At 42.7% G+C, this 18,586-nt stretch overlaps 2 protein-coding genes and 1 non-coding gene across 4 annotated transcripts in view; 1 reads left to right on the top strand and 2 right to left on the bottom strand.

Moving 5' to 3' along the window:
- Positions 1–941: 941 nt before the first annotated feature.
- LOC139541376 (large ribosomal subunit protein uL18) lies at positions 942–5,668 on the bottom strand. The gene is made up of 8 exons (XM_071345976.1): positions 5,539–5,668; positions 4,813–4,882; positions 4,530–4,645; positions 4,033–4,167; positions 3,157–3,359; positions 2,448–2,624; positions 1,388–1,477; positions 942–1,103 (listed from the first exon to the last, which is right to left on the bottom strand). The coding sequence occupies exons 1-8, from the start codon at positions 5,539–5,541 to the stop codon at positions 1,001–1,003; spliced, it is 897 nt and encodes a 298-aa protein (XP_071202077.1). The 5' UTR covers positions 5,542–5,668; the 3' UTR covers positions 942–1,000.
- LOC139541800 (small nucleolar RNA SNORD21) lies at positions 1,717–1,814 on the bottom strand. Its single transcript, XR_011668417.1, has one exon. It is a non-coding gene; the product is annotated as a small nucleolar RNA SNORD21 (small nucleolar RNA).
- A 5,494-nt stretch (positions 5,669–11,162) lies between the features above and the next one.
- LOC139541369 (ecotropic viral integration site 5 protein homolog) overlaps positions 11,163–18,586 on the top strand; it is a 68,093-nt gene continuing 60,669 nt past the window's right edge. For both annotated transcript variants that reach the window (XM_071345957.1, XM_071345955.1), the window contains exon 1: positions 11,163–11,417. The gene's annotated coding sequence lies outside the window, so the exon portion shown is untranslated. The remainder of the gene's footprint in view (positions 11,418–18,586) is intronic.

Raw genomic sequence — 18,586 nt, 5'->3', positions numbered from 1 at the left:
TACACCGGTGCACCTTGTGCTGGGAACAAAAGGCCACTGATCACACAACGCCACAGATGTCTCAAGTTGAGGAAGCGTGCAATTGGCATGCTGACTGCAGGAATGTTCAACAGAGCTGTTGCCAGAGGATTGACTGTTAATCTCTACCATAAACTGCCTCGGTCTTAGAGAATTTGGTAGTACATGCCTCAGGACCTCCACATCCGGCTTATTCACCTGTGGGATCATCGGACACCAGCCACCCAGATAGAATTGCTGTCTGTAATAAAGCCCTTTTGTGGGGAAAAACTGATTGGCTGGGCCTGGCTCCCTAGTCGGTGGACCTTTTGTTTTTAACCTATGACTGCACCCCTGCTCAGTCATGTGAAAGCCAAATTAGTGACTAATGAATTCATTTCAATTGACAGATTCTTATGTATAATTCAGTGAAATTGTTGAATGTCGTGTTTATATTTTTCAGTATATAGAGGGACAATCAAACCGTCGGGTAAAAATGCTCTACAAATTGAGGGGAAGGAGTAATTTCCCCCTTAATTTGTGTAATGTTTAGACTCATTGTACATTTCTAGCAAACAAAGCCAATTTTATTCCATTGTCAACATTTAAAATTGGCATTTAACACTTTCAGTCTATAGCGGGTGTATTCAAATCGAGCTAGGTCGGCATACTGCTGTTTTTTGTTCTACCAGGTTAAATTGCCCCCACCTGGTGTCCCAGGTCTAAATAAGTTCCCGATTAGAGAGAATGAATGAAAATCAGCAGTGGAACTGGATTAGAGGTCCATATTTGAATCAAGAGACTAGCCAACACTTCAGAGGAGAGTAAGTAAATCAGTTCCATGTCCAACTCTACACAATCTCAACCACTTACACAGTATGGGTAACACTTCAAACAGTAGCTTCTATAATAGAGGGGTAAACCAATAACAGACAGAGGCTATATTCTTTTTCTGTAGATTTATTAGAACAAAGAATTGTCCCTACATCATTAGGACCAGAGTTTAGCTGTCGGCAGCCTCCTGTTCCTGAGCCCTGAGGAAGCTGGCCTTCTTCTGAGCAACGCGGTCTTTCCTCTGGGCCAGAGAGAGCTTGGCACGGTTCCACCTGGGAGAGACAAACATGTCAGAATTATTACATTACGATGAATTTGAACAATGTCAGGGAACATGACTACAATGCCATGGGCAGGGTTGGGAACAATTCAATAAGTAAACTGAAATGTGTTAAAATACAAAGAGGTAGACGGAAATGGAATTGACCCCAACTCGGACCATGCTAATCTAGTCAAGTTTACCATCAGGTTTTAGTCATAACAGCATGAAAACCAACAATGCAGTAGTAAGTACTGCATTCCAATAGAAAATAGCCAAAATTGCTCATCAACTTGCCTCTTCTTCTTGACTTCTTTCTTGGGCTTCTTTTCGTGGACTGGGTTGTTACGAATGCCAGCATGGGCCTTTTTGTACATCTCCTCAACCTGCGAGTCAAGTGTGGCAAACATTAGTACCATGTAGTGGGTAAATAAAAGTAAATTCCACAGACCAAATGCATGTTAACACAACGGTAGAGGCTCCTGCTGGATGCAGACTTGATTCAGTACGTATATAGTTTATACTCTACACACTTTTTACACATCTAGTTGATAGGAATGAGTTGGATGTCACATTTGTCAGTTGTATTTTAAGACTAGTACATATGACACAAATGTATTAACTGTGCTGCTCTCAGCCCCGTCTTGAAACGTTGATTACATCAATTTAGGAAAATGAAGGACCAACTACAATTTGCTCAGCCTCAAGTCTATCATCATCAAGCAGCAGTTACTACATAGACTCATCGAAAAATTCCAAATCAACCCCTATCCCCTCCTGTAGATCAGAGCGCATTGAATAGATTGAAGCAATGGACAGTAAGTTAAAGCAGAATCCCAAACCAGGCCGTCACCCCTACCAAAACGTTTTGAGGACACTCTGGTGTCACGTGTTGCTGACACCTCCAAGGGCGACTTCCTAAGTGACGAGGGAATTAAATGAAACCATTAACTTCAGGACACACGGGTGACTTGAATTACGCAATTCATGTTCCACATTTAAATAGGGCTCCGTGAACACACAAATGCAGGGCCAAAGGGAAGGGACTGGTTTGGGATTCAACACAACTTTCCCTTCAGAATTTATTTGCATCATAAGCTGATATGATCCCCAGTATGCTTACAGGCATGAGGCCTAAGAATTTAAACAGAGCAGTAGTAGCTACCCATGCTAGCTCAGGTTTAGTTTGGTTCACTGAAAACTGGGTAGAACTGGGTGTGTGATACAATCCCAAGTGGCTAATAGTGCAGATAAACAGGTAACCATCCAGCTGTGGTCTAATTTAACTAATAAGACATGTATTGGCAGGCACCTCCCGATACATCACAATGGGTTCAGGGTGAACTTTGAACTTTCCGTGTCAGGGGCAACGCCATTCTTGATGAAGCGAGAGAACTGCTTCTTGTATGCGTCTTCATCCTCCTCCATCAGATAGCTCATGTACTCGGACACATTGAGGCCCATGATGTGCTTGCGGTGGACCTCTGCATTGAACTCTTTGCTCTCCGCATCATATCCAGGGAAGCGCTTAGTGCTGGGGGGGAAAGGAAGAGGGGACAAGACAATGTCAACCCGAAAGGCACTACTGACCCAGTCATATTGACTTAGGATTATAGGCAGTGCACTAAGACCATTTGAAATGATTGATTGCAGAACACCAAGAACAGAACATTTGGCTGCTTAACTACTGATTCACATTGCTCTCAGCCCCGTCTTGAAACAGGACATGTTACATCAACCTGGGCAAATGAAGGACCAACTACAATTTGCTCAGCCTCAAGTGTATCATCATCAAGCAACACATAGATCCTGGCAACATCAGAAGTACTAGCTTAGTCCCAGATCTGTGGGACATATACAAACAAATCTTGACCTGGGGATGTATGCATCATGTGCCTCAAGAGTAGGAATGCTGATCTAGGATTAGTTTTTCCTTTTCGATGACAATGAATCAGATTGTGGACAGGGGGAGCTGATCCTAAATCAGCACTATTACGCCAAGACACTTGATACATACAGCCCCTGGCTACAAAAACTTGTTCTTAAGCCAGGGAAAGTGTAATTACCTGTGGGGGATGGACAGGCCTCCATCCACAGCCCCCTTCAGGGCTCCGAAAACCTTGTTGCCAGTGCTGGTCCTGGCGAGCCCTGCATCCAGGTAGCAGGTGAACGCACCTGGCTGACTGTCGATGCTCTCCACGTTGAACTCATCTCCAGTGACCTCCACCTGTCCCTCGTACACCTTGTCCAGGCCGAACTTGTTCAGCAGCTGGAGGGGAAGACAAAAACAGGATTAGAGAAATCTGTTGTAGTATTAAGCAAAGCTGACAACATTGGTAGGGTGTTCTCGCTCAGCAAGAAAGAAACACCATAGGTGGCTAAAGCAGAGGTCCTGTATGACTCAGTTGGTAGAGCATCGTGCTGGCAATGCCAAGATTGTGGGTTCCATTCCCAGGGTCACCCAAATGTAGAAAATGTATGCACGCATGACTAAGTTGCTTTGGATAAAAGTGTCTGCTAAATGGCATAATATATTACAGTCAGTTGCTAAACACGTGGATCAAGTCAAACTGACAGGTTGGTAGAGCCTTTTGCATGTAACTGCCAATTCCTCACAATGATCAAAAAGAAAAGCATGGTTCAATAGGATTGTTTGGCCATTCAGATGCAGAACAGACATACTTCTCATGTAATACAGGGAATCATGGCATCTCTATAACAAACAATCCAGAACGCGATCCAGAGTTGTCAATATCTTAGAAATTAGTTCAAGGTGTAAAAGATTAAACAAGGTTTGAGGAAAGGAAATGGCACGAGCAATGTTGATAAAAGACAGCTTTCATTAACAGGGTAGAAACATAGAATACGCATTAACTAATAGTGCTGCAAATTGAACAAAACTATGGAGGTCAGAGCAGGTTGTGTATGAGAGCTGATCTTACCCTGCGGGCCAGCAGCAGACCAGTGCAGTAGGCTGCTGCGTAGTTAGTCAGACCCACGGCGATCCCATACTTGGGCAGCTCGTGGGAGTAGGCAGCGCACACGATCATGTCCCCCTCTATCTTGGCATAGGCAATCTGGTGCAAATCACATAACGAGAAATAATGACAATATAGTCTACAACATTTAAAGCATAAGCGCGAGTGTCGTGGGACATCTCAGATTATCTCAAAGCGTCATGTGACATGTGAGAATGATGGGGTCAATCTAGTTGAATTGAGAATGCAGTTCCACATTTCTCTCAGTAGATTAAACTGGACTAGACCATGGTGCTCAGGTGGCAACAGAGTTGTGGGTTTGACTATAACATGGGCCACATGTGTAACTGTCAATTGTGTGTTACTGATGAATGTGTTACTGTCAATCGTAAGCTGCTTTAGATAAGTTTCTGCTAAATAAATGGTCCATTCTGGTAATTCCAGCATTTTCCCCATCTTACCTGGCAGACGATATCCCGGTTGGAGAAGCGGACAATCATCCTGTATTTGGGTGTGTTGTACTTGTTCTTATCTTGGATGACCAGGCGCTTACGGGCAAAGTAGTCAGTCTTTCCCTCTATGCAGAACAAGGATACCAAAGTCAGTGAGATGGAGGTTGATCAATGGAATGAATAGGGTCTTTAGTGTGAAAGGAAATATCAGGACAGTCATGTCATTTGCATACTTGCAACTCCAATCACATGTGCTAAAACAAATAATTTTTACAATTTAGAACTCTCTTACCTCGCCTCCTCCTGAATTTGACCTGGTACCTCTTGAAGTAGGACTTATTTTTCACCACTTTCACAAAACCCTATAAGACAGTAACGTAATTAGCATGTCGGTAAACCTACCTAGCTAATTGTCAACACACAAAGTAGACCTAACGTTACACATGCTGCACTGAAAGTGTATTTTATGTGGCCAAACTGTCAGACATTGTTACACCAAGTCCTGTGCCCATCTTCGCTGATGGGCTAGCTAGCAGTTAGTTAGCACTACTTTGCGGTGTACAGCACAGGGATGGATTTTGGGCACTGACCACATTTTTCTATCCCGGTCCAAAATCTGTGCCATGCGATATGTGAAAAGACAATTTCACCAACTGTCGAACTAGTTGACCACATTTTCTACTAGCCAGCCGGTGTGAAAAGTACTAGCCTCGGGCTAGTTTTAATTTCGATCCTACTGACTTTGGCAACACTATAAACATGTTTATTAGCGATTCACATCACCGGACTTGATTACAGACAAAGTAACAAATCGCTAGGAAGATCCCTAGAGCTACAGGAAGCATGAATTGATTCAGGCGGCCATTAGGCCACGTTTGATAGACCCCCGTGAGAGGTAGCTGGACGGAATCCATCTTCATCTTTGGCTTTTAAAAACATCTAAAACATGTGATTGCACACAACACATATCTGATGTCTTATATATGTATGTATGAACATATTTTGGCGTTTTACTAACCATTTTCAGTCTTTTCTGTCTCCTTAACCAGGAGCCTGGAGTCAAAGACAGGGGATTTGACTCCGCTGCATTAGAAAAAGGAAGTTTGCATTGCGCATGTTGAGTAAATAGCGTGTAGCAGGATGTAGCTTTAGAGTAAGACAAATGCTACACTGCCCTCTACTGTATAGGGTGGACAATGACAATACCGGGTGATAAGATCTCCAATAAGATCTCCAACAACAGTACATGATAAAAAATGTGCATCACTGAGGGATTTTCCTTTGTGGGTTTGTGATAAACCCTCAAAGTACTTTTATTGAAGGCATTTGCAAAGTGTCCTACAACACAAATTACATCACACTGTGACTGTGGCATGCTGAACATCTACTGAATAAAAATAAACATTGCTATAGGAACATGTTATTAATTAAAACAACAGACCCAAATGATGTTGTACAGAAGACACATGGGACATCAAAGGGAGGGTTTCTCTGTAATTATGTCTGATTTTCATTCCATAGTAGACAGTATGGTGTAAGCAAGAGTCTTACTGATATGATAGAAATTAATATGATTTATATGTTTAAGGTAATGTTAAGATAATGACTATAAATATTCCACCCTGAGACCATATGAAATTTATTAGAATCATAAAACTCTTATCTGATGATGTGTGTAGTTTTAGTCCGAATTAGAACAAGGACCTTTTGTTCCTTTTTAGTATGTAAGCAGGGTGCAAGTGGGAAACAAATGATCAGAGGATCTATCGACAGACGAGTTGTACTACTGTGTTCCCTACAGGACATTCTGTCTCCACCCATGGAGGGGAGAAACTGTTAGGCTTGCAGAAAATTATGAAACATGTTGCAGATTAAACAATGTATCTGTGTAGTGGAAAAACACCGACTGTCTGAGCAAGGCGTAGCTTAAGATTTGAACTTGTATGCGTGTGCCTAAGAAAATACCGAAAACAATTCAACTGTGTTTGACTCGACCTGGCTAGAACTCTGAGAAACTTATGATAGGACAGGGAGTACTTCTCAAGGTTTCTCTATACTTGGGGGAATGGAACTGTCGGCTGGGTAGTGATACACAGGGGTGAGAACTCTGGAGAAGGATACAACTCACCTTCTGTTCGTGTGTATGTATGTGCGTAGGATATCTACTGTTTGTGTGAAAGTATGTGCGTAAGTAAGGAGCAAGGTATAAAATGGATGTTTTTGTATAATGGACTTCGGAGTGCTCTCGTGAATAAACGTTTTGACTATTGTAAGCTGGGAAATCTGTCTGTTTCATTTAAACCAGAACCTTACAAACTTTGGGTTACGGACTGAGTAGATTAATTGAAGTTAATGAACATTGATAACGAAATTCTCATAACACTTACGTCAGTGTTTTTGTTTTAGGACAGACGAGGGTGTGGCTGATATAAGAAATATGATATGTTTGTAAGCACTGGAATTTCCATGTTAAACCAGAAAAGTTTGTTTGATGACCTTTTGTTCTTATGTGGATCACGATAGTCGGCTCTGCCATTAACCTCATTCTCACCTGTTTAAAAAAAGGCAAAAGTGCTTATTTTAGTCTGAGCTGGACAGCTGATAGTGAACCTTTATTTCAACATCTTCTGTCTGACATTGAATAGTCTCCCTGTCACTAATCTCCCGTGGGCAGATTCTGCATCGATTTTACTTCTGGGTTAACCGAGATTACTCTTTCACCCCCTCTGAGTGTGGCATGTTTGCTGTAATCCACTCTAGACAGCAACATTCCAGAACTTCCTGTCTACTGTCAGAGGCAACAATGAGCCACAGGTGAGTTTGTGCTGTAGTGATTGGCTTCCAGTTCTTTGCAGTTACTCTTGACTTTAGTAGACTACAGCTAATAGGAACATATTCTTTTACAGAGCAAAAATAAACATCACAAGGTGTTATTATATTAACGCTGGTTTATATGTTGGATGAACAACGACATTTAAGAACATACAGCTGGCGGGTTATACATTCCATGGGCAGGATAGAACAGCAACCTCTGGTAAGACACGGGGCTGGGGCCTATGCATATATGTGAACAACAGCTGGTGCACGATATCTAAGGAAGTCTCAAGGTTTTGCTCGCCTGAGGTAGAGTATCTCATGATTAGCTGTAGACCACACTATCTACCTAGAGAGTTTTCATCTGTATTTTTCATAGCTGTCTACATACCACCACAGACTGATGCTGGCACTAAAACCTCGCTCAATGAGCTGTATACCAGCATAACCAAACAGGAAAACGCTCATCCAGAGGCGGTGCTCCTAGTGGCCGGGGACTTTAATGCAGGGAAACTTAAATCAGTTTTACCTCATTTCTGTCAGCATGTTAAATGTGCAACCAGAAGGAAAAAAATTATAGACCACCTTTACTCCACACACAGAGATACAAAGCGTACAAAGCTCTCCCTCGCCCTCCATTTGGTAAATCTGACCATAATTCTATCCTCCTGATTCCTGCTTACAAGCAAAAATTAAAGCAGCAAGCACCAGTGACTCGGTCTATAAAAAAGTTGTCAGATGAAGCAGATGCTAAACTACAGGACTACTTCGCTAGCACAGACTGGAATATGTTTGGGGTTCTTCCGATGGCATTGCGGAGTACACCACATCAGTCGCTGGCTTTATTAATAAGTGCATCAAGGAAGTCATCCCCACAGTGATTGTACGTACATACCCCAACCAGAAGCCATGGATTACAGGCAACATTCGCACTGAGCTAAAGGGTAGAGCTGCCGCTTTCAAGGAGCGGGACTCTAACCCGGAAGTTTATAAGAAATCACATTATGCCCTCCGACGAACCATCAAACAGGCAAAGTGTCAATACAGGACTAAGATCGAATCGTACTACACTGGCTCCGATGATCGTTGGATGTGGCAGGGCTTGCAAACTATTACAGACTACAAAGGGAAGCACAGCCGAGAGCTGCCCAGTGACACGAGCCTACCAGATGAGCTAAATAACTTCTATGCTCGCTTTGAGGCAAGTAACACCGAAACATGCATGAGAGCACCAGCTGTTCCGGACGACTGTGTGATCACGCTCTCCGCAGCCGATGTGAGTAAGACCTTCAAACAGGTCAACATTCACAAGGCCGCAGGGCCAGACGGATTACCAGGACATGTACTCTGAGCATGTGCTGACCAACTGGCAGGTGTCTTCGCTGACATTTTATTTATTATTTTATTATTTTTTATTATATATTTTTTTTGCCCTTTTTCTCCTAAATTTTGTGGTATCCAATTGGTAGTTACAGTCTTGTCTCATCGCTGCAACTCCCATATGGACTCGGGAGAGGCGAAGGTTGAGAGCTGTGCGTGCTCTGAAACCGAACCAAGCCGCACTGCTTCATGACACAATGCACACTTAACCCAGAAGCCAGCTGCACCAATGTGTCAGAGGAAACACTGTACACCTGGCGATCGTATCAGTGTGCACCTAGCCCGGGCCCGCCACAGGATTCGCTAGTGCGCCACGGGACAAGGACATGCATGGGGCGGCGCCAATTGTGCGCCGCCCCATGGGTCTCCCGGTCACAGCCGGCTGTGACAGAGCCTGGACTCGAACCCAGAATCTCTAGTGGCACAGCTAGCTCTGCGATGCTGTGCCTTAGACCACTGCAGCACTCGGGAGGCCCTTTCACTGACATTTTCATCCTCTCCCTGTCTGAGTCTGAAATACTACCAACATGCTTCAAGCAGACCACCATAGTCCCCCCTGTGCCCAAGAACACTAATGTAACCTGCCTAAATGATTACCGACCCGTAGCACTCACGTCTGTAGCCATGACATGCTTTGAAAGGCTGGTCATGGCTCACATTAACACCATTACGCCAGAAAGCCTAGACCCACTCCAATTTGCATACCGAACCAACAGACCCATAGATGATTCGATCTCTATCGCACTCCACACTGCCCTTTTACACCTTGACAAAGGGAACACCTATGTGAGAATGCTATTCATTGACTACAGCTCAGCGTTCAACACCATAGTGCCCTCAAAGCTCATCACTAAACTAAGGACCATGGGACTAAACACCTCCCTCTGCAACTTGTTCCTGGACTTCATGACGGGCCGCCCCCCAGGTGGTAAGGGTAGGTAACAACACATCCGCCACGCTGATCCTCAACACAGAGGCACCTCAGGAGTGCGTGCTCAGCCCCCTCCTGTACTCCCTGTTCACTCATGACTGCACGGCCAGGCACGCAACACCATCATTAAATTTGCTGATGACACAACAGTGGTAGGCCTGATCACCGACAACGATGAGACAGCCTATAGGGAGGAGGTCAGAGACCTGACCGTGTGGTGCATGGACAACAACCTCTCCCTCAATGTGATCAAGACAAAGGAGATGAATGTGGACTACAGGAAAAGGAGGACCGAGCACGCCCCCAACCTCATCGACGGGGCTGTAGTGGAGCAGGTTGAGAGCTTCAAGTTCCTTGGTGTCCACATCACCAACAAACTAACATCACCAACCACACCAACACAGTCGTGAAGAGGGCACGACAAAACCTATTCCCCCTCAGGAGACTGAAAAGATTTGGCATGGGTCTTCAGATCCTCAAAAGGTTTTACAGCTGCACCATCGAGAGCATCTTGACGGGTTGCATCACTGCCTGGTATGGCAACTGCTCGGTGTCCGACCGCAAGGCACTACAGAGGGTAGTGCGTACGGCTCAGTACATCACCGGGGCCAAGCTTCCTGCCATCCAGGACCTGTATCTATGCATAGTCACTTTAATAACTCTACCACCATTGACATATTACCTCAATTACCTAGACACCGGTGCCCCAGCACATGACTCTGTACCGGTACCCCCTGTATATTGCCCCGATATTGTTATTTACTGCTGCTCTTGAACTATTTGTTATTCTTATCTCTTACTTTTGAAATATATTTTTGTTGGTATTTTCTTAAAACTGCATTGTTGGTTAAGGGCTTGTAAGTAAGCATTTTACTTTAAGGTCTACACCTGTTGTATTCGGCGCATGTGACAAATACAATTTGATTTGATTTATATTGTATATATGATATTGTTTAGATTCTTTTTAATGATATGAAAAGTATCAAACAGAATTATCAAATGGGTCTATATTTAAGCAATCAGGCACGAGGAGGTGTAGTATGTGGCCAATACAGCCCTTAGCCCTTATATTGGCCATATATCACAAACCCCCGAGGTGCCTTATTGCTATTATAAACTGGTTACCAACGTAATTAGAGCAGAAAAAATAAATGTTTTGTCATACCCGTGGTATATGGTCTCATATACCACAGCTGTCAGCCAATCAGCATTCAGGGCTCGAACCACCCAGTTTATGATCTCTGATAGTGTATTTTGTTGTGTGCTGACAAGAAATAATAGACATGAACTTGATACATTTTTCAAAAGTCTGTTGACAAAAACCTAGCTATAGCTGATGGAGTTTATAAAGAGGTCAAAGAGTTGATCAAGGAACTTGAAGGTTTGTTATTTAAACCACTATAGCTAAGTGTATGGTAATAAAATAAACAGTAGATGGCAGTAGTAGTGTACTATTTTTCGGTAGTTGGGTTTTTGAGGTCGACTGACGTGACGCATGCTCTGTACCGTGGATGTAAACATTGGAGCTGCCCTTTTGTTGGCACGAGCTGGCTGTCGATTTGTGTACACGTAGTCTGCTCGATGGGTTGGTTGGACGTGGAGCTGTTGCCTGGTGGAATCAGCTAGCTTTACTAGCAGACTCGGCCTAAAAATAAATCCGAAACTAGGCTATTGAACTTGTTTAAATTCAATTGCGCAAGTCTGTGCAGTTGTACTTTGGTCAATGGAAAGTTAATGTTTATCTCTCAGGATTGAAAACGCGACTAGGCACGGTAAGCACGGTTCAGACTTTTTTTTATGAGCAAGGAGCTGTTGCTTTGGCTAACTAGCTAGCTAGCTAACGTTAAAGTGTTTGGAAATAGCCTGGAGCTAATCATGTGTTTGGTATGTTGATATATAGGGCACTGTATTTCAGTTAGGCTTTTTATGTCGCTAAATAGGTAGTTGTTTGGGTATTACAACAAGCTAAGCTAGCAATCTAACTAACGTTAGCAACTTTCATAAGCTGTTTGTTCATCGAATATATGCACAACGTTTAGCTATGAATTCATAAATCATTGCTAGTTGAACTTCATGCAAAATGTTTACTGAATCCTGTAGCCATCCAATGAACTTTAACAGAAAGTTAGTTTTAATGTGGACAGCTAACAAACTCACGCCTCATTTATAATGACTAGAAAAAACCCCGTTAAACACATTTCAGTTGCTGTACGTTAGTTACGTTTTACTGTCATAGTAACGTTAACGTTAGTCACACAATGGTGGAACTGAAATGTTTTATTTGCTAATCGTTTTACACTTTCGAGACAGCATATCTAGTTGAAGATAATGTTTCTAGTCCACCACAGTCAATTTCCATGTGAGGTCTTTTAAATTATTCAAATGAGGGTTTCCTGGATGACAAACTCCTGTAATTTAAGTAATTGGCTGAGAGATAGAACTGCAACTGTTACCTCTACTGTACAGCCATCCAATTATTTGTGTACAGTGATAAATAAGTCAGTGTCAGTTGGGCCAGCCAAGGACATTGATTTTCCATTCGCCTTTTCTTAGCTTGTTTACTTTTCATGGAATGTAAGCACACCAAGGAATTTTCATCATAGGTGCTAGATGAAATCCTTGCTGAAATGTTTCTATAACCCCCACTGTTTCCATCTGAGCCTTGGAAGTAAACATAGCTGCACTCTCACTATGCAGGAACCCTCCTCAACCCTAGCTCTCTGGTATGTCCCATATTTGCTAAATGTTGCACTACTTTGACCAGAAACCTATGGTCTAAAGTAGTGGAATATTTAGAGAATAGGGTGCAATTTGGGACGCAGTGGGTGCTGAAGATCCCCTTTCATCATGATCCACTTAACTGCTGATCCAGGCATGCAGTCATCTGTTGCTATGCTGGGTGTTAGCTAGTAATGCTGTAGCTAGCTGACACACGTTTCTTCCTCCTTTTTCATATCACTGATCGACTAAAGACAAAAAATATCTCCCTCCCTATTATACCACTTCGTAGCTTAGACCTAGCCTAGTTGATAACACTAGGAAACTACTCCTCACAGGCACACCTGTTTTTAGACATTAAGGTTAAGCGCTTCGTAATACAATCACATGCTGGTCTGTCCTGCTGTCTCACAGTCCAGGCCAGACATTCATGCCATGTAACCTCAGTGATTTCTTGGCTTGTTTGTTGGCTAGGAGGAGTAGTGGGGAGAAGAGATTAACACCGGGATCCCGGGAGAGGGACAACTCTTCATATTTCCCGAAAAAATTAAATGACAAGACACAGGAAATTAGTTTACATTTTCCACCAATGTAGCACTAATGTAATTCCACAAAATACACAACATGCTCAGCAGCAGATTGGCAAAAAAGAAAACTGCACATCTAAACAGGTTGTTACATGGACGCGTTTAGACTAGAGTATTTGCTTCACACAATGAACACGCATAATTGACAATGCCGGACTGCACACAAGACCCGAATGCAGTTTAGCGTTCTAATCAGAACTGAAAATTCAACCCCAGTTCAACCCAAGCCCGGTGACCTGAAGCCTGAGCCCAGGCCTGGCCTGGCCTGAGATCACAGAAATTAAATGAGCCTGAACCTGGAAAAAATAAAATAAAGATTTCTACATAACAGTAGGCTATATTTATTTAAACTGGTATTGAGAACAGCGCTGCGGAGTGAGGCAACAGTCATTGGGCCTAGAAAAAGTGGAAAACTCACCTTAGTTATAGTTAACTGAGGATGAAAATATTGGAATAAAGTAGGCTAATGCAATTGAAGGCGTGTCAAATTCTTGTTTGTACTGAAACTCCCAAAGTCATATCCAACCGTTATACTCATTTTAAAGCAATAGTCGTATGTGGTCACCTAGATGATCATTTCAGCACCGTTTTGATTGGGACTGTGCCATCACACTGCTTTGAGACGAGTGGGGGACTTGTCTAGATCAATCAATGTCAGATTTTTGTTTTCACTGAATCTCCGTTTGGATATTTTGTAACAATTATGCTGGGGATATCAAATCAAACTTTTTGTCACGTATGCAGATTTTTTAAATTTCACCTTTATTTAACCAGGTAGGCCAGTTGAGAACAAGTTCTCATTTATAACTGCGACCTGGCCAAGATAAAGCAAAGCAGTGCGACCAAAAACAACAACACAGAGTTACACATGGGTTAAACAAACGTACAGTCAATAACACAATAGAAAGCTCGGTATACAGTGTGTGCAAATGAAGTAAGGAGGTAAGGCAATAAATAGGCAAATAGTGGCAAAGTAATTACAATTTAGCAATTTACACTGGAGTGATTTATATGTGCAGGTAGAAATACTGGTGTGCAAAAGAGCAGAAAAACAAATATGGGGATGAGGTAGGCAGTTGGTTGGATGGGCTATTTACAGATGGGCTGTGTACAGCTGCAGCGATCGGTAAGCTGCTCTGACAGCTGACGCTTAAAGTTAGTGAGGAAGATATGAGTCTCCAGCTTCAGTGATTTTGCAATTCGTTCCAGTCATTGGCAGCAGAGAACTGGAAGGAAAGGGGGCCAAAGGAAGTGTTGGCTTTGGGGATGATCAGTGAAATATACCTGCTGGAGCGTGTGCTACTGTTGGGTGTTGCTGTGGTGACCAGTGAGCTGAGATAAGGCGGAGCTTCACCTACCAAGGACTTAGATGACCTGGAGCCAGTGAATTTGGTGACAAATGTAGCGAGGACCAGCCAGCGAGAGCATAAAGGTCGCAGTGTTGGGTAGTATATGGGGCTTTGGTGACAAAACAGATGGCACTGTTATAATAGACTGCATCCAATTTGTTGAGTAGAGTGTTGGAGGCTATTTTGTAAATGACATCGCCGAAGTCGAGGATCGGTAGGATGGTCAGTTTTACGAGGGTATGTTTGGCAGCATGACTGAAGGAGGCTTTGTTACGAAATAGGAAGCTGATTCTAGATTTAACTTTGGATTGGAGATGCTTAACAGCTTCTAACCCCAAGCCATAAGACTGCTGAACAATTAATGGAATGGCCACCGGACTATTACATTGACCCCACCACTCCATTTGTTTTGTACACTGCTCGCTGTTTATTATCTATGCCGTCACTTCACCCCTACCTACATGTATAAATTCCCTCAACTAACCTGTACCCCCGCACACTGACTCGGTACTGGTACCCCCTGTATATAGCCTCATTATTGTTATATTATTGTGTTACTTACTACTTTTTATTTTTTATTTTAAGTACTGTAGTTTATTTGGTAAATATTTTCTTAACTCTTCTTGAACTGCACTGTTGGTTAATGGCTTGTAAGTAAGCATTTCACGGTAAGGTCTACATTTTTTGTATCCACGGAGAATGAGTACCTCCTCCCAGCTGCCCACTGCACTGAGACTATGAAACACTGTCACCACTGATAAATCCACGATAATTGAGAATTTCAATAAGCATTTCTCTACGGCTGGCCATGCTTTCCACCTGGCTACCCTAACCCCGGCCAACAGCTCTGCACCCCCGTAGCAACTGGCCCAAGCCCCCCCCCCCCACCCCGCTTCTCCTTCACCAGAATCGCTTCTCCTTCACCCAAATCCAGACAGCTGACGTTCTGAAAGAGCTGCAAAATCTGGATCCTGACAAATCAGCTGGGGTACAGTCTGGACCCTCCCTTCCTAAAAGTATCTGCCACTATTGTTGCAACCCCTATTACTAGTCTGTTCAACCTTTCATATCCTCAGAGTCCTAAAGATTGGAAAGCTGCCGCAGTCATCATCCTCCTCAAAGGGGGAGACACTCTAGACCCAAACTGTTACAGACCTATATCCATCCTGCACTGCCTTTCTAAAGTCTTCGAAAGCCAAGTGAACAAACAGATCACCGACCATTTCAAATCCCACCGTACCTTCTCCACTATGCAATCTCGTTTCTGAGCTGGTCACAGGTGCACCTCGGCACGCTCAAGGTCCTAAAAGATATCATAACCGCCATCGATAAAAGACAGTACTGTGCAGCCGTCTTCATTGACCTGCCCAAGGCTTTCGACTCTGTCAGTCACCGTATTCTTATCGGCAGACTCAACAGCCTTGGTTTCTCAAATGACTGCCTCGCCTGGTTCACTAACTACTTCTCAGATAGAGTTCAATGTGTAAAATCGGTGGGCCTGTTGTCCGGACCTCTGCAGTCTCTATGTGGATGCCACAGGGTTCAATTCTCGGGCCGACTCATTTCTCTGTATATATCAATGATGTCGCTCTTGCTGGGGGTGATTCTTTCATCCACCTCTACACAGACGACACCATTCTGTATACATCTGGCCCTTCTTTGGACACCTCCAAATGAGCTTCAATGCCATACAACACTCCATACGTGGCATCCAACTGCTCTTAAACGCTAGTAAACAGAAATGCATGCTCTTCAACCAATTGCTGCCCGCACCCACCCGTCCGACCAGCATCACTACTCTGGAAGGTTCTGACTTAGAATATGTGGACAACTATAAATACCTAGGTGTCTGGCTAGACTGTAAACTCTCCTTCCAGACTCACATTAAGGAGCCTTTTGGTCCTAGTCTTGGCTCTCCGGTTAGCTAAATTGAGGTGAGTGCTAATGATCGTCTTTATTCTAGTTTGCTCATAAATTAGCTGATCAGAACATTTAGCATGCAATAATGTAGCCCAAATCATGTGCATTATGCGTCTATTGACTCCTGTACTAGCCTTTATATAGAGCCTTGGCTATTTTCCTATCGTCTCAATCTTTTTTGAAACCCAAAATCCTGACTCATGTCTCACATGAAAATTCCTTACTTTATTCTGTAATCCATAGGTTGCATTATCAACGCACGTCTCGCCTTAAGCATGTCAAAATACTGCTAAAACATTTCCTTCCGCTTCTCTGTCTGTCCTGTATTGCTGCCGGTATGAGAGCTTCAGTAGAGAATGTGTGATCAATAAACAGGATGATATTAAAACAATTTCCTCTCTCCATGTCTCCGTTATTCATGGGCTGATCTGTTATCTGGTTTATCATCAGCTCCATTTGGCCAAATAGGAGAGATTCTGTCATTCATTGGAGGTTATCTAGCAAGCTTTGCATGATTTCGACAACGCTATAGCCTTCTCGGGTGCGTCCTGAGCGCACTCTGTGTCGAGATGCTGAGTTAATTGAGGAACATAACGCTCTGAATTTATGAACTGCCTGTTTCGCAATTCACAATGTCATTGGTTGATCAAAGTTACTCTCATTACTAAATATCAGTTTCACTTGCTGTGAAATCTTTACATAGATGCCAAGCCGAAGGTGGCGCAGCACCCATCTTAAGAAAACCCTGGCATAGTGACCATATCTTGCTTTTAAATGCTTAAAATGGGCACTTTGATTTTTGCAGTATTTCATGAGACTCGGGAGAAATATGAATTATTCCCTGTATTGAAACTTGTTAGATTTTATGGAAAATATTTATCCCTAGTGGGGAGTGTGACTTGAGATTTGAATCACACCACTGAGACTGAGCTTGTGGAGGACTGGCTTGTCTGTACTCACCACCATGACACTTTGTTCTTTGTTCTATGACAGAGAGCTCCTCTCTTCATTCTTGTCTAACCGTAAACCATATAGAGTAAACTACAGGGATGGCACAATCCACATGAGTCAAAGGTGTGATTTAGCAGAGAACTGAAAAAATAAGAGGCTTCACAAATCACATTTACAGCTAATTCAATTCCTTTTGTAGTGTTCATTTTCTCAACATCATAGTGTGTGGATGTGTTGTCATAAAATCAGTTGTCAGCCTTTAGACATCAACATGGGAATACTGTTGTAGGCCACGTGTAAATTGTCTAGCCTAGGCTTTTCAATTGAATACCAGCTTACCGTGTAACGGTTATTGCATTGTACATTGAGAAAAGAACCTCAGAGGCCATCTGAAAATACTGAATGTACACTGCACCAATCTGAGATGCCCTCTGTTTGAACTGAAAGGCCTTTATTCTCACACATGGGAGAGAGTGTGCTTTTTCTGGAAGCACCCCCTTTCCCATAGAACCCTCTCAGACAACAGCAAATGGAATGTACAGTGGCAAGAAAAAGTATGTGAACCCTTTGGAATTAACTGGATTTCTGCATAAATTGGTCATCAAATTTGATCTGATCTTCGTCTAAGTCACAACCATTGAAAAACACAGTGTGCTTAAACTAATAACACACAAATTATTGTATTTTTCTTGTCTATATTGAATACATCATTTAAACTTTCACAGTATACGTTGGGAAAAGTATGTGAACCCCTAGGCTAATGACTTCTCCAAAAGCTAATTGGAGTCAGGAGTCAGCTAACCTGGAGTCCAATCAATGAGACGAGATTGGAGATGTTGGTTAGAGCTGCCCTGCCCTATAAAAACAAAATGTGAGTTTGCTATTCACAAGAAGCATTGCCTGATGTGAACCATGCCTTTTTTATTTATTATTTTTATTTTTTCTGAGGGGGTTGGATCAGCTTAATCTTGCGGAAAGAATGTTGCTTCCAATGTAATTGTCTGCATCATTTCCAATCCCCCATATTTTTTTGGGTAAATATATATATCCATACACGCATGCATACATATACACATATATACATACACATACCTATATAGACATACATACTTTTTTAAAGAATATACCTTTATTGTTATTCCCCGCACCCTACCACCGATCCCCCAATTGGAGTAAACTAATAAACACTTCTGCTTTTACCTTCAATTTATACATCTTATACCCATCTTACAGACACAGTCCACTTTACAATAGTTCTCTCTTATTTGTTCTTAGTCCTTCCTCTATTTCTGTTGTCCATCCAATTTTATTTCCACTTGTAACTGTGCTATTTCACAAAAGCTCCGCACCTATACACATTTCACAGATCCCGTATGCCCTACATTGTTTATCTTGTTATTAGTCCCACCCTTCAGT

The sequence above is a fragment of the Salvelinus alpinus genome, chromosome 16 (genome assembly GCF_045679555.1).
Source record: "Salvelinus alpinus chromosome 16, SLU_Salpinus.1, whole genome shotgun sequence".
Lineage (NCBI taxonomy): Eukaryota > Metazoa > Chordata > Actinopteri > Salmoniformes > Salmonidae > Salvelinus > Salvelinus alpinus.
This window is presented reverse-complemented; position numbering and strand designations above follow the sequence as displayed.